This window comes from Alosa pseudoharengus, unplaced genomic scaffold, assembly GCF_046254945.1.
Source record: "Alosa pseudoharengus isolate Yale_2024_CS ecotype anadromous, Long Island Sound unplaced genomic scaffold, YU_APseudo_1.1 YU_APseudo_1.1_scf_9, whole genome shotgun sequence".
Taxonomy (NCBI): Eukaryota; Metazoa; Chordata; class Actinopteri; order Clupeiformes; family Clupeidae; genus Alosa; species Alosa pseudoharengus.
Window position 1 is genome coordinate 40,838,329 of NW_027468881.1, and position 26,604 is coordinate 40,864,932.

Sequence of the window (26,604 nt, forward strand, 5' to 3'; positions counted from 1 at the left end):
TGCCTTACAGACTACAGACTATTTGTTGCCACACCTATTTCACAGAAAGCACAAAGCATATACTCTAGCTGCACAACTCTCTGCTGCCCTCTACAGTGCATCTTTAAAACAACAACAAAATTACAAATGATTGTACAATAGAATTTCATGACTTGAAATACAGCAGACAGTGCAATCATTCCATTAAAAAGTTGCAGTAGATTTATTAAATAATAATAATAATAATAAATAATAATAATATTAACAAAAATAATAATAATAAGCTTTATTTGTATAGCACCTTTTATACACAGAATGCAGCTCAAAGTGGTTTACATTTGGTGCATTTAACACAATAATAGAGAAAAATAAAAATAAGAAAAAATGGAATAATAATACTAATAATGAAAAATAATACAAACAAACCAACAAATAAAACATCAGAGAATTAGAATGAAGTAAAAATGAGAATTCACAGGATGGTAAGGAGATAGATACAACAACACACATAGGCCTAGTAAAACCAGTGCAGTGTAAATGATGTTAAGGATCTGCTTGGTGTTAGGTGTGTAGAAATGGAGATTAGTAGCCGGTTTCCCCAAACTATATATAGGCTCTCCCAGGCCAACCAGATGCCGCTAGTTCTGCCTGACTCAAGGTGGCAGCCTGACTTGCTCATTCCCTCTACATGTGTATTAGTCACAGAGATGTCAAATGCGACGGATCTCGATTACTGTGATAAACTCAGAGAATTTCAATTAGTGCAAATGAATGGAACGTGGAACAGACGACGTGGAAGTGAACACTTTGACCACCAGGGACATCTGTCGCCTGCTAAAATGTAAGTAGCCTCATCACGGGGAACCACATGTGTTACTGAATTCTAAAATGTAAGTATAAATATATGTTAAATAAATATATTATGTTAAATAAATATATTTCCATGTATTTATAAATATATTCAATATTGGCCAATTTCTTATATTTTCTGCATTATTAAATATATTCAGCATGGACTTTCATGCAAGATATCCATTTTGTGTTCCACATATACTTGCATAAACATTCTTGTACTACATATTTTTATTAAATATATTGTAGCCATCTATTCATAATAAGCTGGATGCAGCTGCATATATGTGAATATATATTTTCCTATATGGGTATGAATATTTGATACATTAATTTCCCACAGCAGTGACCGTGCATGCGTGTCTTTATTTTGATATATACAAAGAGTTTGTCTTACCAAATACTTGTAATATTGAGTCGATTTATGTCCATTACAATTTAGTAAACTCTTAACAATAATTTGGTAGGCTAGTAAACGGCTCTCCACAGTCAAGGGCGACCTAAATATTTGGCTATTATTGGAGGTGGTATTTCAGTGAGCTGGCATGAGGGGGTCTATACACGTGTGTGTGTCCAGTCAGTCCACTAAGTGTGAATTAACCCTTTCACCTCTGTGAGTCCAGGGTGCCCTGCCTTGCTCACCCCAATGAGTAACTGTTAATTGCTAGTAATTAACTAGCCTATAATAGTATGGTCATATGGTTAATTACTGTTAACAACTGTCAATATTGTCAGATTTGTCAAAATGTGTAGCCTATGTAATGTGTTTCTCCCTGTCAATCATGTTTACCCATAGGAACAATTAGGTGGTTCCAGAGCCATATAAAGGTAGAGTTGCGACAATGGGTGTTCAAAATTCCGTTGGTCACGTGGTTTGTGTAAACCTCAACTAGTTCCCGGAAGTGATTGACAATGGATTAGAATGCATTAAATAGGCAATAGACAGAGCCACGATTTTGGGTAATTGACAGTCAATAAATGCATTGATATACAATATGTATAACACAGTGTAATTATTGTGTAAACTATAGTTATCCTACCATTACAACAATATTAAATTAAATTCCAGACCTTATATCTTAGCCTGCTATATAAGGTGACCTTTTTTTCTGCCCTTTTACGTGTCACTTAATATTAATTTCTGTACAAAATCAAGACGGGAGATTCTTTAGAAAACGCAATTGCACCCACCCCATAAGTGTATCTAAATTATCGCTACATAAAATAAATGACCTCGTACAGTGACTCGAAAAGTGAACAGTGTTTTTGAGACTGAGTGTAGCCTACAAAAGCGCATGGAGCTCCTGTGAAGCTCGTTGCAACGAGAAACTGTAACACAGCTAGTCTAACATTACTTGTTTGAGTTTTCTACCCCGCGTTTCCTCTGGTAGTCACTGATCTGAGCTAATGAGCGAATTACCTAGCCCTATCGTCGCGGGAGAAATCAACAAGTTTAAAAGTTTTTTTAACATCTCCAGTGTAATGGTGGGCATCAGGGGCGTAGCACCAAATTCTGGGCCCTATGCACAAGTGGTGGCCATGCCCCCCCCCAACCAACCAACCAACCACCGGCTGTAAGCATGAGGTTCACAACTAACTACTATCGAATCACACATTGAATTAATCTAACAACTCTTATATGTACTGTATAACAGAAAATAATCTTATTACCCAAGACTTCACTGAATTTCTGTTTTATTTTAAGAATGTTTAAAAGCTAGAACATAAAAAATGAATGAAAACACTTTTGGCTGAGAGAACAGCTATCTATTAGCCTGGCGGGCCATCCTATATCATTGACATGTATAGTCTGGAATCGAATCATTCACCTGCTTAATCCAAGGGGCGGGCAGAGAATTGTCTTTCAAACTGCCTAGGCATGCAATAGGCCAGCGCTACGACCATATCCGTATCCAGTCGGCAAAACGGCAAATACATCCTTCTTCGAAAGGAATGACTTAAGTGCATTGTGTTGCTCTACTTTCAAAGAAAAGCACAAGTCCAACCCCTCCAAAGTTGACGCCAACGCCGATTCAAACAACCGCTCTTCGTTCGCCATAGCCACCTTCCACCTCCGTGAAGCTGGCCCCCCATGTTACTCAAAAATGATTAAAAACACTGCTATTCGTTTGTGCTACGTTTGTGCCGGTTTGTGCCGTAAAAATGATCGTTTGTGCTGTTAAGGGTTTTAAGTCATTAAACTTTACATTTTTCTGGCCAGTGACGTCACTCAGCCCCCCATACTTGTCCAAATTTCCCCAAAATAGTCTCAATCGTTTGTGCTACGTTTGTGCTCATTTGTGCCGTTAAAAGTAACATTTGTGCTACTATGTTTTTTAAGATATTCCACGTTATTTGTTACACGTGTGACGTAATTCAGCCCCCCATCAATGTCGAAATCTTTCCAAAATGGTCTCAATCGTTTGTGCTAGGTTTGTGCTGATTTGTGCCGTTAAAATAAACATTTGTGCAGCTATGTTTTCTAAGTTATTATGGTTTATTTATTACTCGCGTGAGGTCACCAGCCCCCCATCAATGTCCAAAACTCACCAAAATGGTCTCAATCGTTTGTGCTATGTTTGTGCTGATTTGTGTCGTTAAAAATAACATTTGTGCAGCTATGTTTTTTAAGTTAACACGCTTTGTTACATGTGTGACGTCATTCAGCCCATCATCAGTGTCCAAATCTCCTCAAAATAGCCGCTGATTTGTGCCATTTAAATAAACGTTTGTAGGGTAGGCTACTATGTAAATTGTCCAGCGGCCTTGTCCAGCAATTGTAGCTCATCACCCAGCCCCTCCATCAATGTCCAAACCTAGGCCTATAGCCTACCCAATCGTTTGTGCTGATTGCGCCGACATTTCTCCTATGTTTATTACACGTGATGCCCAGCCCATCAATGTGTTTTCTGTAACTATATTTTTACATTAGCCTACCAAGTTCTATCTGCTATGCGCATGACATCAGTCTCACACACACTGGCCAAATCGTCCCAAACTGTAGCCTACCAAATGTTTCTCCTGATCTGAGCAGAAAACACAAGTGCAAGGAAGCTGTTTCTTAGGTTTATAGCTAAAGAGTAGCCTAATAATTTAGTCAACTTTATAAAGTGCTAAAAAGGCTACAAATGTACCTTTAGTTTTAGTATAGCCTACTGTCGTATGACTTTAATGTTTAAACATTATTTTGACAAACATACCAATTTAGCCTACCTTCTTGTCCATCTAAAATAACTCCTAGCTTTGCTGCCTCCTTCCTTTCTGTTTGCAAAGTTTCATATATCCACGGTGGCCTTGGAGACTTGGGTCAGCAACAAAGCCTAAGTGCTGCTTGTGTGCACAATCCACTGTAATTCTGATGCATACAATTATTGAAGAATACATTTGTTTATCTTAGAGAATATAGGCTACAGTGCAGTGATGAGTTATGGTAGGCCAACTTGGAGTGAATATACACACACAGGGGAAATTATCTCTCGTAAGTCTCTCGTAGCCCACTCCGTAGCTGCGTGATAGTAGGCCTACGCACACTGCTGTGCACACCTGCAGACGCTACTGGCCGGAGAATGGAGTGGTGTTTCTCCACAGCTGAGTAATGGCCTGCAGGTTTATTCTGGTAGTGGTTGCAGTAATTCTGACGTTATGCACAAGCAGCTGGTGTAGGCTACTATAGAACCTTTGGCAGCACAAACAGCCACGTAAATAGTAGCACGTCTTTTCTTTTCTCGGTTAAGGTCAGCACGATATAGCTTTGTAAACAACACAAATGTGTCTTTTTTCCTTGTTTCTTTTTTTAACAGCACAATCAGCACAAACGATTAGGACTACGATTGGGCATTGATGAAGGGGGGTGGGGGTGCTGCTGGGTGATGTCTAGCATACGCTACAACTGCTGAGCAACTTGTGCATAGTACACACACGTTTCTATAAATGGCACAAATCAGCACGCACGTAGCCAAAGCCATCACAACTATTTTGAGGAGATTTGGACACTGATAAGGGGCTGGATGACGTCACACTTGTAACAAAGCGTGATAACTTTAAAAACATAGCTACACAAATTTTATTTTTAACGGCACAAATCAGCACAAACATAGCACAAACGATTGAGACCATTTTGGAAAGATTTCGACATTGATGGGGGGCTGAATGACGTCACACGTGTAACAAATAACGTGGAATATCTTAAAAAACATAGTAGCACAAATGTTACTTTTAACGGCACAAATGAGCACAAACGTAGCACAAACGATTGAGACTATTTTGGGGAAATTTGGACAAGTATGGGGGGCTGAGTGACGTCACTGGCCAGAAAAAATGTAAAGTTTAATTACTTAAAACCCTTAACAGCACAAACGATAATTTTTACGGCACAAACCGGCACAAACGTAGCACAAACGAATAGCAGTGTTTTTAAAAAAACTTTGAGTAACATGGGGGGCCAGCTTCACGCATGTCCACCTTCCTTGTTGTTCACCGTCGCAGGACTGTCGTTATCCTGTTAAGCCCGCCTTAAGACTCTCTAACAAAATAGAGCGCTGTGATTGGATGAGGTCCACGGCGTTAGCCAATCGAAATTCCTATGGTTCGATACTAGACGTACAGGCTGAGCAAATTAATTTGCTGCCGCTAGGGTGCGTCTAGATTTCTAGGCTAGCTATCTATACAAATTGAACACTTTTGGCTGAGAGAACAGCTATCTATAGCTAACTGAGTGTGATGTGTTTCACAAGTTAGCTTTGCTACTAATTTGACAGCCTTTCCTCATGAACCTATATAACATTGAGCCTACTAAGTTAAGCTATTAGCTCATAATAATTTTCGAATTAGTAGGCTATTGAAATGTTGTGGCTATAAATCAGGCATCATGTTATTTCTAATTTTGTGTTAATGCTGTTTTAGCACTGATAATCGCGGATTCGCGGTGGTATTAAAGTGTTTTGTAACCTTCAGGAGTTCATTTCATTTGTAGACTATTGCTTTCACATTGGGCTCACCTTTCTTGGGAAAGAAGGCTGTTAACACTTGTTTTCCCTCATTTCTTTTTTTCTCCCTTTCTTGCCTCTTTTCTTTTCTGGGAACCGGATTTAGCTTTCTTAGACTTAGACATCTTAACACCGTGACCGTCTGCATTGCCGCTTCGGCAGAATGAACGTTACATCAAAAATGCGCCTAGCAGGGGAAGGCGGACTGAACCATTTCGTGCAAGGGAGAGGGTGCCTGCCCTCAAACAATGTTGGCTTGGACACAATTTAATACATCAATCAACTGATGCATTTACCCGAAATATTTGCATCTATATTAGTTAATAACATTTATTAAGATCTTTAAATTAAGGAAATTATTTATTATTAAGGAAAATAAAATTCAACTCCTTATGGGCCCTCCCCCCACTTGGGGCCCGGGTAATTTATTCCCACTTGTCCCCCCACTAGACGCCCTTGATTAGGCCTACCTACTGTATTAAGTAACCCCATGGTAATGCGAGTGATCATAATAAAATATAAAACGTGACATGTAAGTCCTTTGATAAATAACCAGGCTATGAACTTATAAACATGAACAGCATTTTGTCATCGTTTGTCATTCACTGTGCTGTGAACAGCATTAAGATGCTAGGCTAAAGAGCTTGAGATTCAGACAGGTGAGCACCTGGGAATGATTTGATCAGTGATCATGCATCATCAGCGCAATAGACTAGGCAGGATTTTGGAAAATGTGCTTATTTAAAGTCCCGAAGGCAAATCATGTTAATTTTTGGCATACAAAATTTTTAGGGGTTTTGAAGGGTGCTGAATTCAAATCTTCTGTATGCCAGGCTCAAAAATGTCCCATAATGCCTCAAAATGGAGAAATCCAATATGGCCGCCGCCGCTAGGTCAAAATCTAATTAATCACTTATCTTTTGGACTGTACAAGGTAAAAACCTGAATGTAATGTGCTTTTATAGGTTTTCACATATAGGGAATTCAATGCCAGGCTCAGATTCAAGATCAAGACTAAAGATTAATGTACATGGTTAAAATTGTTGTCTCGGATAATGAATAATTCATGAAAAAAGAGGACCATGAAACAGGTTGATGGCTTTCTGAAGAATTTACTTGAAACATGTTTAGAAGCAAGGTTGATTACCATATTTTAACTATCTATTGATATTATTTATCTGTATTTTAACTATTTATTTAGTATTTGAAGAAAATTCTTGAAATTCTTAAGCTAAATGCCGAACTGTTACTACTAGATTTGCCTACTAATGAAATATTGTACCTGAGCCTATTGTTTTGATGTCCAGTGTGCTATGATGACATGTTTGCCCATCCCACCCCTACCCTTACCACTACACACACATATGTAACCCTGAATGAGGCCACACCCTCTACCTATACACTGAGGAGGCGCTTGTGAATTATCTCATTCCCCTCACATGATGCTCAGCAGTAACAGGTAAACTATAACATAATATCATAACAATTTGTTTAGGACCTTATAATACGTCTGTAATAGCATGTGAAGATTGTTATGTGAGGATTATGTATAGGCTAACTGAATAATTAATATATTATAAGAAACTAAAAACACGTTAGCCAGTTAGCCTTTGTGAATAGGAAGAAGCTAACTAGAGCCTCCACTCTCCGGGATGTGGGCCCCCTCTTGACAAGATGTCGCCCGCAGCATTCAAGGCCCCCGGCACATGAACTGCTCTGAAAGAGCTGAACAGGGGATGAGCCCAGAGCCACAGGTCTGTCGCCAGGCTGCAAAGACCTGGAGACCCCAAGCCCCTCTGTCTGTTGTAGGCCGCAGTCACCATGCTGTCGGTCCTCACCATCACATGTTGGCCTCTTAGCCACGGTAGAAAGTGCGGGAGGGCAAGGAGAGCGGCCCTCAGCTCCAGGACATTGATGTGCTGGGATAGCCAAGGTTCTGTCCAGAGACCATTGATGCCCTGACCATCAAGAACGGCGCCCCAGCCTACTGGGGATGCGTCTGTAAATACGACCCGGCGACGAATCACCGGTCCGCATTCACTGGGCGCATCTGAAGGAGGGCAAGGGGGACTACCTGCACCATTGCCACCATAAGGCCTAAGAGGCGAAGGCAGAGTTTCCACTCCACCTGGGCGTGCAACGTGAAGTGACTGAGACATGCGGCGAAAGACTGCTGTCTCGCCGGTGAGAGAGTCACGGATGCCCTCCTGGAGTCCAGGACCATGCCCAGGAAGGTGGTGACCTGGGAAGGCTGGAGCCTGCTTTTCTTGGGATTGAGGCGCAAGCCCAAGTCCTGAATGTGCTTTAACAGCAAGGCCACGTGTAGTTGGCATTGCACTTCTGAGGTTGCACAGATGAGCCAGTCATCTAGATAGTTTAATATCCTGAGCCCCCGCTGCCTCATGGGTGCAAGAACTGCATCCATGCACCTGGTGAAGGTTCGGGGGGCCAGAGAGATTCCAAATGGGAGGACTTGGAACTTGAAGACCCGACCCTCAAACACAAACCTCAGGAACCGCCAATGCCCCGGCCAGATGGGTATCTGAAATTAAGCATCCTGCAGGTCGATGGTAGCAAACCAGTCCCCTGCATTGATGGCCTGCCGCACTCTCAGAACTGTGATGAATCTGCACCTCAGGGACCGGAGGTGCACGTTGAGACCCCTGAGGTCTAAAACAGGACGAAGGTCCCCTGTGCACATGGGTACAAGAGAATAACGGGAGAAGAACCCCGCTTGGGGGTCTGAACACCTGACTTCCCTTATCGCCCTCTTGTCCAGGAGGGTGGACAGCTCTGCACATAAGGTCTGAGCGTGCATGGCACTGCTCACCAAGGTAACCACGGGGTCTGGTCCTGAACTGCAGGTGGTACCCATGGGTCATGGTGGAGAGCACCCATGGATCCGCTCCTAAGGCCAGCCAAGCCTTCCTGCATCGAGCTCAGAGGCGAGGCTAGCTGGCCCGGAGATTGTCAGGAACGATGAGGGCACCTGGAGGGGCCACGGCCACTAGCACGCTGGCCCCCGGCCAGCTTGTGGGCGGCTAGCCCACCCCTGGGATGCCTGACATCAGTCGCCCCCCAAGACGGATGCCCCAAGGTAGGTGTTGGCTGAGGCGTGAATGCCCTAGGGCGCCTAGCACCCCTGGCATGCCTACCAAGAGACCCTGACACCTCTTCTGCACAGCGGCGGCTGTAACGCGCCTGCTGCAACAGGGTGGTTGCCTGTGGGCCGAACATGGACCCAGGCTCCACCGACACTCTCAAAAGACGCTCTCTGTCTGCCTGCTGGAGCTGAGATTGAGACAGCCAGAGATGGCGTCTAGCTACCCAGAACTGAGCCAAGGAGCGGCCCGAACACAACACATACTTATCATGGCCATTTAAATGTGGATGATCAGTTAGTGCCACAGCTACTATCTCTTCCACCAATTCCAAAAGCTTGTAAGGAGATCACCTCCTGTGGTTGTTTCAAGGGATGTCTAAGCCTGCGCTGCAGTTGCAGGAAAAGTGGCATGTTATGCATGGAGTCATGCAGCTGCAGCAGCACCTGTCAGAACACTGCTGGAGAGGAGGAGCATGAGGATGATTAGGATAGCCTAAGGCGGGGATTACATTAGCCAGCGGCAAGCGGCAGGTTTCCTATTGTTCTCTAGGGTTCGGCAGCGGAACGGTGGGAACGGTGGCAACGCTGGCGTAACGCAAGCTTTGAACAAGCTGGGCGTTGAACTTTGTTCAACTTTCAAAGCACAACGCGAGCGTATTCAATTGACAAACCGTTTGTGTTGCTTAGGAACGAGACAAAATGTATTATGGTCTGAGTGTCGCGTTACGTTTGCCGCTTGCCGCTGGCTAATGTGATCCTCGCCTAAGTGTGTAGCATACCTCTTCATACCAAGAAGTTTAAAGAATTGAATAGAATAGAATGGATTAATTACTAAATAAATAGGTAAATATGCATTATTAAATAAATAGTTAAAATATAGATAAATAGATAAATACAGATAAATAATATAAATAGATAGTTAAAATAGGCATTTAGCTTAAGAGTTTCAAGCATTTTCTTCAAATACTAAATAAATAGTTAAAATACAGATAAATAATATAAATAGATAGTTAAAATATGGTAATTAACCTTACTTCTATACATGTTTCAAGTAAATTCTTCAGAAAGCCATCAACCTGTTTCATGGTCCTCTTTTTTCATGAAAAATACAACAATTTTAACCATGTACATTAATTTCAAGCATTTTCTCTAGTCTTGATCTTGAATCTGAGCATGGCATTGAATTCCCTATATGTGAAAACCTATAAAAGCACATTACATTCAGGTTTTTACCTTGTACAGTCTAAAAGATAAGTGATTAATTAGATTTTGACCTGGCAGCGGCGGCCATATTAGATTTCTCCATTTTGAGGCATTATGGGACATTTTTGAGCCTGGCATACAGAAGATTTGAATTCAGCACCCTTCAAAACCCCTGAAAATGTTGTATGCCAAAAATTAACATGATTTGCCTTCAGGGTTAATTTCTTTTAAAAATTGACCTAGACTACAAGCTTGGTTTGAAACTTTCTGGGGATGGGATTTTACACGATCCTTCATCACTGGGCTAGCCATCACTGGGCTAGTGTGCCCTGTTGTGTTAATATGACCGTGCTGATGCTAACAGCTCCCTCAAATCTAGGTTCTCTCATGCATATTAGGCCAGCTTTTGCCAATGAAAATGAATGCAAAATTAAAAAAAAAACAGTCCTGCTCCTAACTGAAGAAACGTTTACGTTACCAACAATGTTAACAACAAACTCAGTTTCACTGTTGCAAGTAGCCTACAAAGTTGGCTGTAAATATGCTAAGCCATATTAAATTTTAACGAACCAGCTAGCTTTGTGATAACAAAATCTTACCTTTTATGTGTTTAGTCCACTGAAAGTTATCCACATATCAAACGATTAAATCCACAGTTATGGAGGAATTGTTTTGGGGAAGCAGTTGCACTTTATCCCACTTTTGCTGCCCTTTTTAAAATTAAACCACTTAAATCCATAGCCTAGATGAGCATTGCGCTTAACGTTACAACTATGTTGACATGACGAAGCTGAAGTTGGCCGCACATTCAGAATGCGGTGTAGTTAAGTTTCGATTCCACCTTAAATATTGCAATTTTCTACCGACAGGGGGCAGCGCTGACTGCAAATACGCGATGACACTGGCATTTGCCTAGTAGCAGACGAACATAGGCTACTCCTCACAGACGAATAAAAGCCTTTTTTCTGGTGACTCCATTGTCGACCAATCTTTAAGTAAATGATACAACATGCTTTCTGTCAAATAAATCGGTTCATATTGCACTTGTTTTGGGGGGGGCTTTTCTGTTCTTTCTTTACATGAGCTATATTTCATATTTTACAATTTATGCACTAGATTTGATACCCATTGGTCACACATGATTTGCCGTGAGATATTACACCACATCCCGATACTACCGTCTCACAGCGTTCATATGACACCCAGCATGCCAAATTTCGTCGTGGAAAATGCCCATTTTGTTACATTTAAATGACTATATTACATATTCCACAGTATATGCACTAGATATGATACCTATGGTCCATACATCATTTGCCGTGAAATATTACACCACATCCCGAAACTACAGTCTCTGTGCTTTCATTTGACACCATGCATGGCCAATTTCGTCGTGGAAAATGGCCATATTTCATAGATTTAATTTACATGAGCTATATTTCATATTCCACAAGTTATGCACTAGATTTGATACCTATAGCCCATACATCATTTGCCGTGAAATATTACACCACATCTCGATACTGCAGTCTCTGAGCTTTCATATGACACCCTGCATGCCAAATTTCGTTGTGGAAAATGGCCATATTTTATAGATTTACTTTACATGAGCTATATTTCATATATTACCATTTGTGCACTTGATTTGATGCCTATTGCCCACACATCATTTGCCGTGAAATATTACACCACATCCCGAAACTACAGTCTCTGAGCTTTCATTTGACACAATGCATGGCCAATTTCGTCGTGGAAATTCACCCTTTTATTACAATTGAAATTACATGAGCTGTTTTTCATATTCCACAATGTATGCACTGGACTTGATACCTATTGCCCACACAACATTTGCCGTAAAATATTACACCACATCCCGATACTACCGTCTCACAGCGTTCATATGCCACCCTGCATGCCAAACTTCGTCGTGGAAAATGGCCATTTTTCTTACATTTTAATTACATGAACTATATTTCATATTCCACAGTATATGCACTAGATTTGATACCTATGGCCCATACATCATTTGCCGTGAAATATTACACCACATCCAGTCTCTGAGCTTTCATATGACACCTTGCATGCCAAATTCCATCGTGGAAAATGGCCATTTTCCTTACATTTAAGTTAAATGAGCTATATTTCATATTTTACAATTTATGCACTAGATTTGATACCTATTGCCCACACATCATTTGCCGTGAAATATTACACCACATCCCGAAACTACAGTCTCTGAGCTTTCATTTGACACCATGCGTGGCCAATTTCGTCGTGGAAATTCACCCTTTTATTACAATTGAAATTACATGAGCTGTTTTTCATATTCCACAAATGTATGCACTAGATTTGATGCCTATTGCCCAAACATCATTTGCCGTAAAATATTACACCACATCCCGATACTACCATCTCACATCGTTCCTATGACACCCTGCATGCCAAATTTCGTCGTGGAAAATGGCCATTTTCCTTACATTTAAGTTACATGAGCTATATTTCATATTTGACAAATTATGCACTAGATTTGATGCCTATTGCCCACACATCATTTGCCGTGAAATATTACACCCTATCCCGATACTACCGTCTCATAGCGTTCCTATGACACCCTGCATGCCAAATTCCATCGTGGAAAATGACCCTTTTTCATAGATTTAATTTACATGAGCTATATTTCATATTTGACAAATTATGCACTAGATTTGATGCCTATTGCCCACACATCATTTGCCGTGAAATATTACACCCTATCCCGAAACTACAGTCTCTGAGCTTTCATATGACACCTTGCATGCCAAATTCCATCGTGGAAAATGGCCATTTTCCTTACATTTAAGTTAAATGAGCTATATTTCATATTTTACAATTTATGCACTAGATTTGATACCTATTGCCCACACATCATTTGCCGTGAAATATTACACCACATCCCGAAACTACAGTCTCTGAGCTTTCATTTGACACCATGCATGGCCAATTTCGTCGTGGAAATTCACCCTTTTATTACAATTGAAATTACATGAGCTGTTTTTCATATTCCACAAATGTATGCACTAGATATGATGCCTATTGCCCAAACATCATTTGCCGTAAAATATTACACCACATCCCGATACTACCATCTCACAGCGTTCCTATGACACCCTGCATGCCAAATTTCGTCGTGGAAAATGGCCATTTTCCTTACATTTAAGTTACATGAGCTATATTTCATATTTGACAAATGATGCACTAGATTTGATGCCTATTGCCCACACATAATTTGCCGTGAAACATTACACCCTATCCCGATACTAATGTCTCACAGCGTTCCTACACCCTGCATGCCAAATTCCATCGTGGAAAATGGCCCTTTTTCATAGATTTAATTTACATGAGCTATATTTCATATTCCACAATTTATGCACTAGATTTGATACCTATGGCCCAAACATAATTTGCCGTGAAATATTACACCACATCCCGATACTGCAGTCTCTGAGCTTTTATATGACACCATGCATGGCCAATTTCGTTGTGGAAAATGGACATATTTCATAGATTTAATTTACATGAGCTATATTTCATATTTTACCATACTTAATACCTATTGCCCACACATCATTTGCCCTGAAATATTACACCTCATCCCGATACAGTCTTTGAGCTTTCATATGACACCCTGCATGCCAAATTCTATCGTGGAAAATGGCCATTTTTCATACATGTAATTTATATGAGCTATATTTCATATTTTACAATTTATTCACTAGATTTTATACCTATTGCCCATACATCAATTACACCATATCCCGATACTACAGTCTCTCAGCTTTCATTTGCCACCATGCATGGCCAATTTTGTCATGGAAAATCCCCATTTCATTACAATTGAAATTCTATGAGCTATATTTCATGTTTTACGATTTATGCAGATTTGATCCCTATTTGGCGTGACATACAGCACATCCAGATACAACAGACTTTGCACTACTTAAAAAATCTCACAAATTCTATGTGTGCTCATGTATAGCATAAATGAGAATTGCTCTCTTATTTCACACTTCTACTGTCAGTCATAACTGTTGAAATCTGACAATGATCACGAGGAGCGTGTAATTACATCCATTGTGCAGTTATTCTTTTTTTCTGAAATATAGCTCATGTAACTTAAATGTAAGGAAAATGGCCATTTTCCACGATGGAATTTGGCATGCAAGGTGTCATATGAAAGCTCAGAGACTGTAGTTTCGGGATGTGGCGTAATATTTTACGGCAAATGATGTTTGGGCAATAGGCATCAAATCAAGTGCACAAATGGTAAAATATGAAATAAGTAAATCTATAAAATATGGCCATTTTCCACGACGAAAGTTGGCATGCAGGGTGTCATATGAAAGCTCAGAGACTGTAGTTTCGGGATGTGGTGTAATATTTTACGGCAAATGATGTTTGGGTAATAGGCATCAAATCAAGTGCACAAATGGTAAAATATGAAATAAGTAAATCTATAAAATATGGCCATTTTCCACGACGAAAGTTGGCATGCAGGGTGTCATATGAAAGCTCAGAGACTGTAGTTTCGGGATGTGGTGTAATATTTTACGGCAAATGATGTTTGGGCAATAGGCATCAAATCAAGTGCACAAATGGTAAAATATGAAATAAGTAAATCTATAAAATATGGCCATTTTCCACAACGAAAGTTGGCATGCAGGGTGTCATATGAAAGCTCAGAGACTGTAGTATCGGGATGTGGTGTAATATTTCACGGCAAATGATGTGTGGGCAATAGGTATCAAATCTAGTGCATAAACTGTGGAATATGAAATATAGCTCATGTAAATTAAATCTATGAAATATGCCCATTTTCCACGACGAAATTGGCCATGCATGGTGTCAAATGAAAGCTCAGAGACTGTAGTATCGGGATGTGGTGTAATATTTCACGGCAAATGATGTATGGGCCATAGGTATCAAATCTAGTGCATAAATTGTAAAATATGAAATATAGCTCATGTAAATTAAATCTATGAAAAAGGGCCATTTTCCACGATGGAATTTGGCATGCAAGGTGTCATATGAAAGCACAGAGACTGTAGTTTCGGGATGTTGTGTAATATTTCACGGCAAATGATGTATGGACCATAGGTATCAAATCTAGTGCATATACTGTGGAATATGAAATATAGTTCATGTAATTTAAATGTAAGAAAAATGGCCATTTTCCACGACGAAGTTTGGCATGCTTGGTGTCATATGAACGCTGTGAGACGGTAGTATCGGGATGTGGTGTAATATTTTACGGCAAATGATATTTGGGCAATAGGCATCAAATCTAGTGCATACATTTGTGGAATATGAAAAACAGCTCATGTAGTTTCAATTGTAATAAAAGGGTAAATTTCCACGACAAAATTGGCCATGCATGGTGTCAAATGAAAGCTCAGAGACTGTAGTATCGGGATGTGGTGTAATATTTCACGGCAAATGATGTGTGGGCAATAGGTATCAAATCTAGTGCATAAATTGTGGAATATGAAATATAGCTCATGTAACTTAAATGTAAGGAAAATGGCCATTTTCCACGATGGAATTTGGCATGCAAGGTGTCATATGAAAGCTCAGAGACTGTAGTTTCGGGATGTGGTGTAATATTTCACGGCAAATGATGTATGGGCCATAGGTATCAAATCTAGTGCATATACTGTGGAATATGAAATATAGTTCATGTAATTAAAATGTAAGAAAAATGGCCATTTTCCACGACGAAGTTTGGCATGCAGGGTGTCATATGAACGCTGTGAGACGGTAGTATCGGGATGTGGTGTAATATTTTACGGCAAATGTTGTGTGGGCAATAGGTATCAAGTCCAGTGCATACATTGTGGAATATGAAAAACAGCTCATGTAATTTCAATTGTAATAAAAGGGTAAATTTCCACGACAAAATTGGCCATGCATGGTGTCAAATGAAAGCTCAGAGACTGTAGTATCGGGATGTGGTGTAATATCTCACGGCAAATGATGTGTGAGCAATAGGTATCAAATCTAGTGCATAAATTGTGGAATATGAAATATAGCTCATGTAAATTAAATCTATGAAATAGGCCCATTTTCCACTACGAAATTGGCCATGCATGGTGTCAAATGAAAGCTCAGAGACTGTAGTATCGGGATGTGGTGTAATTTTTCACGGCAAATGATGTGTGGGCAATGGGTATCAAATCTAGTGTATAAATTGTAAAATATGAAATATAGCTCATGTAACTTAAATGTAAGGAAAATGGCCATTTTCCACGATGGAATTTGGCATGCAAGGTGTCATATGAAAGCTCAGAGACTGTAGTCTCGGGATGTGGTGTAATATTTCACGGCAAATGATGTATGGACCATAGGTATCAAATCTAGTGCATAAATTGTGGAATATGAAATATAGCTCATGTAAATTAAATCTATGAAATAGGCCCATTTTCCACTACGAAATTGGCCATGCATGGTGTCAAATGAAAGCTCAGAGACTGTAGTATCGGGATGTCGTGTAATTTTTCACGGCAAATGATGTGTGGGCAATGGGTATCAAATCTAGTGCATAAATTGTAAAATATGAAATATAGCTCATGTAACTTAAATGTAAGGAAAATGGCCATTTTCCACGATGGAATTTGGCATGCAAGGTGTCATATGAAAGCTCAGAGACTGTAGTTTCGGGATGTGGTGTAATATTTCACGGCAAATGATGTATGGGCCATAGGTATCAAATCTAGTGCATATACTGTGGAATATGAAATATAGTTCATGTAATTAAAATGTAAGAAAAATGGCCATTTTCCTCAACGAAGTTTGGCATGCAGGGTGTCATATGAACGCTGTGAGACGGTAGCATCGGGATGTGGTGTAATATTTTACGGCAAATGTTGTGTGGGCAATAGGTATCAAGTCCAGTGCATACATTGTGGAATATGAAAAACAGCTCATGTAATTTCAATTGTAATAAAAGGGTAAATTTCCACGACAAAATTGGCCATGCATGGTGTCAAATGAAAGCTCAGAGACTGTAGTATCGGGATGTGGTGTAATATCTCACGGCAAATGATGTGTGAGCAATAGGTATCAAATCTAGTGCATAAATTGTGGAATATGAAATATAGCTCATGTAAATTAAATCTATGAAATAGGCCCATTTTCCACTACGAAATTGGCCATGCATGGTGTCAAATGAAAGCTCAGAGACTGTAGTATCGGGATGTGGTGTAATTTTTCACGGCAAATGATGTATGGGCAATGGGTATCAAATCTAGTGCATAAATTGTAAAATATGAAATATAGCTCATGTAACTTAAATGTAAGGAAAATGGCCATTTTCCACGATGGAATTTGGCATGCAAGGTGTCATATGAAAGCTCAGAGACTGTAGTCTCGGGATGTGGTGTAATATGTCACGGCAAATGATGTATGGACCATAGGTATCAAATCTAGTGCATATACTGTGGAATATGAAATATAGTTCATGTAATTTAAATGTAACAAAAATGGCAATTTTCCACGACGAAGTTTGGCATGCTGGGTGTCATATGAACGCTGTGAGACGGTAGTATCGGGATGTGGTGTAATATTTCACGGCAAATGTTGTGTGGGCAATAGGTATCAAGTCTAGTGCATACATTGTGGAATATGAAAAACAGCTCATGGAATTTCAATTGTAATAAAAGGGTGAATTTTCACGACGAAATTGGCCATACATGGTGTCAAATGAAAGCTCAGAGACTGTTGTATCGGGATGTGGTGTAATATCTCACGGCAAATCATGTGTGAGCAATGGGTATCAAATCTAGTGCATAAATTGTAAAATATGAAATATAGCTCATGTAAAGAAGAAACAGAAAAGCCCCCCCAAAACAAGTGCAATATGAACCGATTTATTTGACAGAAAGCATGTATCATTTACTTAAAGATTGGTCGACAATGGAGTCACAAGAAAAAAAGGCTTTTATTCGTCTGTGAGGAGTAGCCTATGTTCGTCTGCTACTAGGCAAATGCCAGTGTCATCGCGTATTTGCAGTCAGCACTGCCCCCTGTCGGTAGAAAATTGCAATATTTAAGGTGGAACGGAAACTTGACTACACCGCATTCTGAATGTGCGGCCAACTTCAGCTTCGTGTTGACATGATGGTAAAGCTAAATGCCCAAGACACGTCACGTCATAAAAGTTGTAGGCTACAAACGCAAAAACTTAATGACAGCTCGTTCGTGGTGTTGCCTAGTGCTGCCTAATTGAAATGGTATAGGCAAGGTTTATCTTATATTAGGTTATTATCTGTGGCACATTTATTGGGCTTTAGCCTCTTTTAATTTATTTGATAAGGAAGTGATAAAAACTGAGCAGCAGAAAAGCTGTCATAGTATACATAAATAGTTTATTATTATAATTAGGTTATTAATACTATTACTTTACTACTATTACTGTTGTTACTGTTATTATTAGTATTATTATTATTATTCGGATGAGCCAATAATGTAAATCTGAGTCTGAAATGTTGGCTACAAACAGTCTGTAACTGCACTGCTGCTATTATAAATTGTTAACTTTCGGGAACTATGAGGCTTCCATTAGCCGCCATTGTTGAAAAAAAAATGGAAAATTAGCGTCAATGGAGTTGTCGTAACTCTAACTTTATATGGCTCTGAGTGGTTCTATTTACACTTCCACTGAATTGCACCCTTAAGGCCCATTCACACCAAGAACGATAACGATAACTATAAATAAATATTGTTCTCGTTAATATGAATGGCGACGTTCACACATAAACTATAACGATAACGACATGAAGAACGATATCGTTGGGGATCACTTTCAGAGCGACTTTCAGAACGATAAAAAGCTAATAGCCAATAAGAACCCATCGAATTTTAACCGTCACATTCATTAACACAAGGAGAGATTTTGTTTATCGTTGTTCAGTGTGAACGCTTTTTTGGTTATGGTTATAGTTATCGTTATCGTTCTTGGTGTGAATAGGCCTTACTGTTACTATAACCAAAGATGCTATAACTATAATGAGAGCTCGACAGCTAACGTGTCTGTTACCATGACTCCCTATAGCTATGAGAGCTCCACAGCTAACGTGTCTGTTACCATGACTCCCTATAGCTATGAGAGCTCCACAGCTGACGGTGTCTGCTGGACAGTGGTGAGCCCCATCGTGTTCACCTACAGAATCATCCAATGCAATAACCTTCTGGACGCTGATAATGACACCCTGCTGTTTGGCCACATGGGGTGCTGTGGAGAGCTGCAGAGCAGCAGCAAGCCCATAAAGCGCTTTATTGTCATAGATGAGACCGTCCATGCGCTCTACGGGAGTAGGATCTCGGAGTACCTGAAGGCCAGGAATGTTGTCTACAAGATGCTGCCTTTGCCCACTACAGAGGAAAACAAATCCATAGAACTTGTGACGACAATCCTTGAGGAAGTTCACCAGTTTGGCATTGACCGAAGGTCTGAGCCAATCTTGGCCATTGGTGGAGGAGTGTGTCTCGATATTGTGGGACTAGCGGCGTCTCTCTATCGTAGAAGGACTCCCTACATCCGCATCCCAACCACACTGCTGGCCTATGTGGATGCCAGTGTCGGGGCAAAGAATGGGGTCAACTTTGCCAACTGTAAAAACAAGCTGGGAAGCTACATCCCCCCGGTGGCCGTGTTCCTAGACAGGTCTTTCCTGGGGACCGTCCCACGCCGCCACATCGCCAATGGACTGGCTGAGATGTTGAAGGTATCTTGCATGACAAACGTGTGAACCACGCTTCCTTAAGTGCATGGAGTTGGGATGAGGCCACAGGTAGGCTACACTTGCGTCCGTCAGACAGACTGTAGGCCTACTAAACACATACCTGTCAACACTCCCGTTTTTCCCGGGTTTCTCCTCTCCCTTTCAAGGTCATCTCCCAGCACCCTCCCGTTTTGTTATTTCTCCCGGAAAACTCCCGTAATTTTCATGGCCATCAAACTTCATTTTAAAATCATTGATCCATTCAGGTTGCCAGATTATGTATGAAATACACCCTACACATACACGATCACTTAGTTTCAATTTCAACCGTTTTGTCATAGGCTAAAACCTGGCAACCCAAAACCCAAATAAGGAAGCGGGTGCCGACTGCGCAGCCTGAGTCTCGTGGTAAGCAAGCGGTCTAGTTGAATGGCCTACTCCAAAACTAGCTGTTGTGAAATTGTTGGGAATTTAATTGATTAACACATCACATAAACTGTTATTGAGTATTGTTGATACACTAAACTTGTGCACTCGGAACCAAATCTGACAGCAAGCAGCTTTGGAGTTTTGGAAGTAGGCTCAAGGATTAAAGTTCTCCGTCGTAGGACGGATTTCCGTCAATTTGATTTTAGAAATGTCATATTTGAGATCGATGCAGATCCGATGAGAAAAAAAATAGGAGGGGGGGGGACTATCACCTTTGCTTTTCCTTTTTTAAGGCAACTACAAATATTAGGTCCGATGAATTAATGTGTGTGATGGTAAATGTTTAAAGACCTAATAGTGTTCTTGAGAACTTTCTGTGTCTCAATCAGTGACCGCTCAAGAAGATAGCCTACGTCAGCCATGAGTTTCGCTTTGTTTATGTTGTAGCTACACACTTGTCTCGGGCGTTTGCTTAAAAAAAAAAAAGAACACGTATGGAGGACTATAACGGTCTAAAAGTTGGATTATAGTGATACATTAGAGACAGCTGATGAGGTTGGCCAATCCTTTTTTGGATATGATATTGTGAGCTCTATGTGCGAATTCGGAGAAGAAGCGTAGCTGTGTTCTTTCCGTGCATCAATGTAGACAATTACTATCGCGAACTCTTGGCAGGGGAGGTCATTCATTTTGGGTGTCACCTATGACTTGAACAGATAGCCTGCTATGCCACCCGATGTAGGCTACTATTATTGTTACAGTTTTTAATCAATGCAACTAACATTATGTGTAAAGCGACGCAATATGAACCGTAGCCTATGTAATTTATTATCCCGTCTGTTATGACATGTACAACAATGTTTTTCACAATTTGCGACGGAAGGTTTTGACTGAGCGTGTTAGCATAAAAAAAATAATAATATCACTGTCATCATCGCGAACTGTTGAGTAAGGGGGTCAGTCTGTTTGTGACGCACAGACAGCCTTGTAGCCTATTTTGCTTAGGCCTCACTTTTAACGACAGTAGGTTGTGAGTGTATGTTGACAAAAAATAACCATACAATTAAAATAGTCAACTTAAAACTTTGCTATAAAATATTATTAATTTATAGCACAAAACCATAACCAGTAGGCCTACCAGAACCTTGCATATTAGCGTCATGATTTGTGTGCGTCTATTTGGCAAGGCCACTAGCTGTCATGGATGCGTTGTTGCTAAAGGAAGGTAAGGCAGGTGTCAAAAGTTAAAAAATAAATGGAGATGGGCAGCTGTTGGAAACGGGGGAGAACTAACAAGCCATGGTGTAAAGAAATTAAAGTGCCAGGGGTTTGCTTTTGCGCGGTTCGCTGCAAGAAAATTGTTTATGGATGCAATAGGAAAACGTTTTAGCACGCCACCAATCAGAAGACCGCCATAAGGTTAACGTTCGTGCACTTCAGGACATCTTCCCTACCAGGTGCAACTAGCCACCACGACAGAGGTAGGCTACGTTTATCTATGGCTGACCGTTTTTACGTTTAGAAAGTAGGCTACGCATGATCTTAAATATCGCAACCTCTTGTTATACAATCTGTTGCTGAAGACAAAAACACCGTCTCCAGATTGTCGTTATCAAATGCGCAGACCTCCTGCATGAGCACACACAGACTGAGAGACTGCTAATTGGAAAACTGAGTTGTCTGTAAAACTCAAAATGACCATGTTTTCATTAAATGCCGATGAGGCAACAAATGGAAATATGAACAATATCTAGAATGTTCTGATTCGTTACTCTGATGAGGAAATGGGAAGTCTTGCAAACTTGATTTTATAGATTTTACTTGGTGTTGAATTGCATATTAACAAGAAAAAAATCTCCCCTTTAAACACTTTTGGCCTGAAGTAATTAAATAAGAGTGTGTTAAAGCCTTTCTACAATATTGCTGCAGTAGAAAAGAACAGCAATGGCTAATCAGCAATGGTCAGGGATGGTACTAAAATATATTTTTGTTCATCAGGAAAACTCAATCTCAATCAAGAACACTCAATTCGCCTTATTCACATGGCGGCCATTGGCGGCTAAAACGAGGCTACAGGGTACACAAACCATAGGATTGTTATGTTCTATGCATTCACCTGTAGGTGGCATTAATTATATAGTAAGTGTACCCTGTAGCCTCGTTTTGGTTTAAACAATGGCCGCCGTGTGAATAAGGCGAATACTCCCTTTACTTTGCTGTTTGCATCTTTTTGTACATTAAAAACCAATAGGTCGCGACCGCAAAAGGGGTGCTATCTCTATAGGTAGATATGAACAACGTATGACTTATGGCCTGAAAAAAGTTCAGTCAAACGATTTTTTTTCACTTTAATCCCTGAGTAGGCTGCAGGCAGGCAGCTGGTGGATACATAACTGCATGCGTAAGGTAATGGTAAGGTAAAAGCAACGACCGAAATGCAGTGTTGAAACACGTGTATGAAACGTATTAAATATGCAAACACAGATCCGGTATAAACACTGACACCCCCCCCCCCCCCCCCCCGAAAAAAATCGCCCGTTTTTGGAAAGCTAAATGTTGACAGGTATGACTAAACAAACATGGTATTCCAAATTGGAACTAAACATGGTCTTCTTAATTAGAACTAAACATGGTGTTCCCAATTAGAACTAAACATGGTGTTCCAAATTGGAACTAAACATGGTCTTCTTAATTAGAACTAAACATGGTGTTCCTAATTAGAACTAAACACGGTGTTCCTAATTAGAACTAAACATGGTGTTCCTAACAAATAAGTCAGGCTAACGGACACGGAAACCTTCTTTAAAACCTCATAGTGAATCTTCCAGGACCTCAAAGGTTTGGGTTGTTTACTTGTTGTGTTGTTTACTTGTTGTGTTGTTTACTTAAACTGACCCTAACACAGCTCCTGGGCATTAGAGGACACGGTAGGGTCACATTTTTTTCTCTCAATATTTCGTAGATGGCTCTAATGAAACACAAAGGCCTGTTTGAGCTTCTGGAGTTGGAGGGGCCGAGGCTTCTGGATTCCAAGTTCCAAACCCGTGATGAGACCGACAGGACAGACCAGTCGCCTGCTGCTTCAGCATCCTCTAGGATCGCCATAGAGACCATGCTGGAGGAGCTGGCTCCAAACCTGTGGGAGGACGAGCTGGACCGACTGGTGGACTTCGGACACCTCATCAGCCCTGAGCTAGAGATGGTCACAAGAGACGCGTGTTGAAATGCCTGGGAGTGAAAGTGCTCCTAAGGCTGTAGTTGCAGTACAGTTTTACAGCTACTTCATTTTTGTTGGCTACCATTTCACTTGACTGCAAACAAATTCAAAAATACATATAGACCCCGATCTCCATATCTGCATGTCCAGCATCAAAGATATTTTCCAGTTGACTATTTTCTCTGACGTGTGTGTTGCAGAAGGTGTTACCTGCGCTGCTGCACGGCGAGGCAGTGACCATCGACATGTCCCTCATGGTGTACGTGGCCTGTGAGCGAGGCCTGCTGACCGCTGCGCTGCGGGATCGGGTGGTCCGCTGCATGCGCGCCCTGGAGCTGCCCGTGTGGCACACGGCCTGCAGCCTGGAGATGGTGAGGGAGGCCCTGGGCGAGCGACTCAAGCACTCCGGAGGACTGGTCAGGATGCCACTGCCCACAGCGCTTGGGCGAGCAGGTGTGAGCAACTATGCTGCTTATACTCTCTTCTATTTACACGTTACAAGTAGGGAGTAGTGTTGTGTGGGTCGGGTTTATTATAACCCGCACCCACCCGACCCATTTTGGATATCCAATCCGCCCCACCCCGCCCGACCTGACAAAATATGCCTTTAACATCGAGCCGAACAGGCTAGATATGGCTGCAGCCTAGCGGCCCCATGTGTGTGTGTGTGTGTGTGCAGGCTAGATATGGCTGCAGCCTAGCGGCCCCGTGTGTGTGTGTGTGTGTGTGTGTGTGTGTGTGTGTGTGTGCAGGCTAGATATGGCTGCAGCCTAGCGGCCCTGTGTGTGTGTGTGTGTGTGTGTGTGTGCAGGCTAGATATGGCTGCAGCCTAGCGGCCCCGTGTGTGTGTGTGTGTGTGTGTGTGTGTGTGTGTGCAGGCTAGATATGGCTGCAGCCTAGCGGCCCCATGTGTGTGTGTGTGTGTGTGTGTGCAGGCTAGATATGGCTGCAGCCTAGCAGCCCTGTGTGTGTGTGTGTGTGTGTGTGTGTGTGTGCAGGCTAGATATGGCTGCAGCCTAGTGGCCCCGTGTGTGTGTGTGTGTGTGTGTGCAGGCTAGATATGGCTGCAGCCTAGCGGCCCCATGTGTGTGTGTGTGTGTGTGTGTGTGTGTGTCTGCAGGCTAGATATGGCTGCAGCCTAGCGGCCCCATGTGTGTGTGTGTGTGTGTGTGTGTGTGTGTCTGCAGGCTAGATATGGCTGCAGCCTAGCGGCCCCATGTGTGTGTGTGCAGGCTAGATATGGCTGCAGCCTAGCGGCCCCATGTGTGTGTGTGTGTGTGTGTGTGTGTGTGTGTGCAGGCTAGATATGGCTGCAGCCTAGCGGCCCCATGTGTGTGTGTGTGTGTGTGTGTGTGTGTGTGTGTGTGTGCAGGCTAGATATGGCTGCAGCCTAGCGGCCCCATGTGTGTGTGTGTGTGTGTGTGTGTGTGTGCAGGCTAGATATGGCTGCAGCCTAGGGGCCCCATGTGTGTGTGTGTGCAGGCTAGATATGGCTGCAGCCTAGCGGCCCCATGTGTGTGTGTGTGTGTGTGTGTGTGTGTGTGTGTGTGTGTGCAGGCTAGATATGGCTGCAGCCTAGCGGCCCCATGTGTGTGTGTGTGCAGGCTAGATATGGCTGCAGCCTAGGGGCCCCATGTGTGTGTGTGTGTGTGTGTGTGTGTGTAGCGGCCCCATGTGTGTGTGTGTGTGTGTGTGTGTGTGTGTGCAGGCTAGATATGGCTGCAGCCTAGCGGCCCCATGTGTGTGTGTGTGTGTGTGTGTGTGCAGGCTAGATATGGCTGCAGCCTAGCGGCCCCATGTGTGTGTGTGTGCAGGCTAGATATGGCTGCAGCCTAGCGGCCCCATGTGTGTGTGTGTGTGTGTGTGTGTGTAGCGGCCCCATGTGTGTGTGTGTGTGTGTGTGTGTGTGTAGCGGCCCCATGTGTGCCAGCCTGCCAGAGGGGCCCCCATTGGCCATAAAAAATAATAATTCATTCAAATTTAAATAAGAGAATAAAAGTGAAACTTCATTGGCCCAAAAGAAACAGGTAAGATGCTGATTGGGTAAATATGGCAGAGTTCATGGCCTACAGTTCAGCTGGACACCTTGAGAAGATGACAGAAAAAAGGTATGAGTCGGACTCAAAAGTGAAAGGCTAGAGAACAGCGAGGCCAAAATCTCCTGCAGAAAAAGGCTGCTGTCGTGTGTTTGAGTAGCCTAAACCCCCGTGTGTGTGTGTGTGTGTGTGTGTGTTTGAGTAGCCTAAATCCCATGAGGAAATTTGGGAAATGCGTCCCAGCTCGGCCATATGCCAGCGACAGCGACAATGTTCATACTTCACATTCGGGGGTGCGTTCCCTAAAACCATACTGTAGTTTCTAACTTAGTTAGGGCCTTGTAGAAACTCAATGAGCATGCCGTCCAAACTTTTCATACTGAGTTCAGTCATACTGAGAACATGTTTGTCTTCCACCCTACAAAGTTTGGGCTGCCTATGAATAGTACTTTTCATGATAGTAATGCCCAAACTTTGCTTCCCAGATAATGTGTTTAGGTTGTAAAACTGAAGTAATTTCAAGGGCTGAAAATAATATGACAGGACTTTAACAGAAATATTTGACAGGCCTTGGTTTTGGGACCCATCATATAGACAAGGTTTCTAAAACAGTGCAGCAACAACCGTATCTAATTTGACACCGAATGACCCAAAGTTCTTTTGTAAGGAGTAACCCTAGAGTGTCTAGACTGACAGACACAGTATTATGTGTTTTTATCCACAGAAATCTTTAATGACACCAGCGATGACACGTTGTGTCAAGCATTCCAAGAATGGAGTACGGACCTTGGAACAGGACCCCTCCCCATGTGAAGAGCTGAGCTACACACACACGTGGACATGTATTGTACAAGTGGCTGAGTGCTTTGGCATTCCTGAAAATAAACATGGGAATTAACAAATTGAAATTATGAATGTGCTGACAAGTAGGCCTACTCCATACAAACCATCACACACAAGGACACCAATAAGACATCCACACAGGAATGTGCGAACATACTTGACATACTTTAATGCTTAGAACAATCCTCTCCTCCTTCCACTG

General features: G+C 41.7%; 1 protein-coding gene across 1 annotated transcript; it reads left to right on the forward strand.

Annotated features, from left to right (window-relative positions):
* Positions 1–655: 655 nt before the first annotated feature.
* Positions 656–26,594, forward strand: LOC143115385 (2-epi-5-epi-valiolone synthase-like). Its single transcript, XM_076277379.1, has 5 exons — positions 656–820; positions 19,256–19,880; positions 23,269–23,508; positions 23,724–23,976; positions 26,284–26,594. The coding sequence occupies exons 1-5, from the start codon at positions 687–689 to the stop codon at positions 26,370–26,372; spliced, it is 1,341 nt and encodes a 446-aa protein (XP_076133494.1). The 5' UTR covers positions 656–686; the 3' UTR covers positions 26,373–26,594.
* Positions 26,595–26,604: the final 10 nt, after the last annotated feature.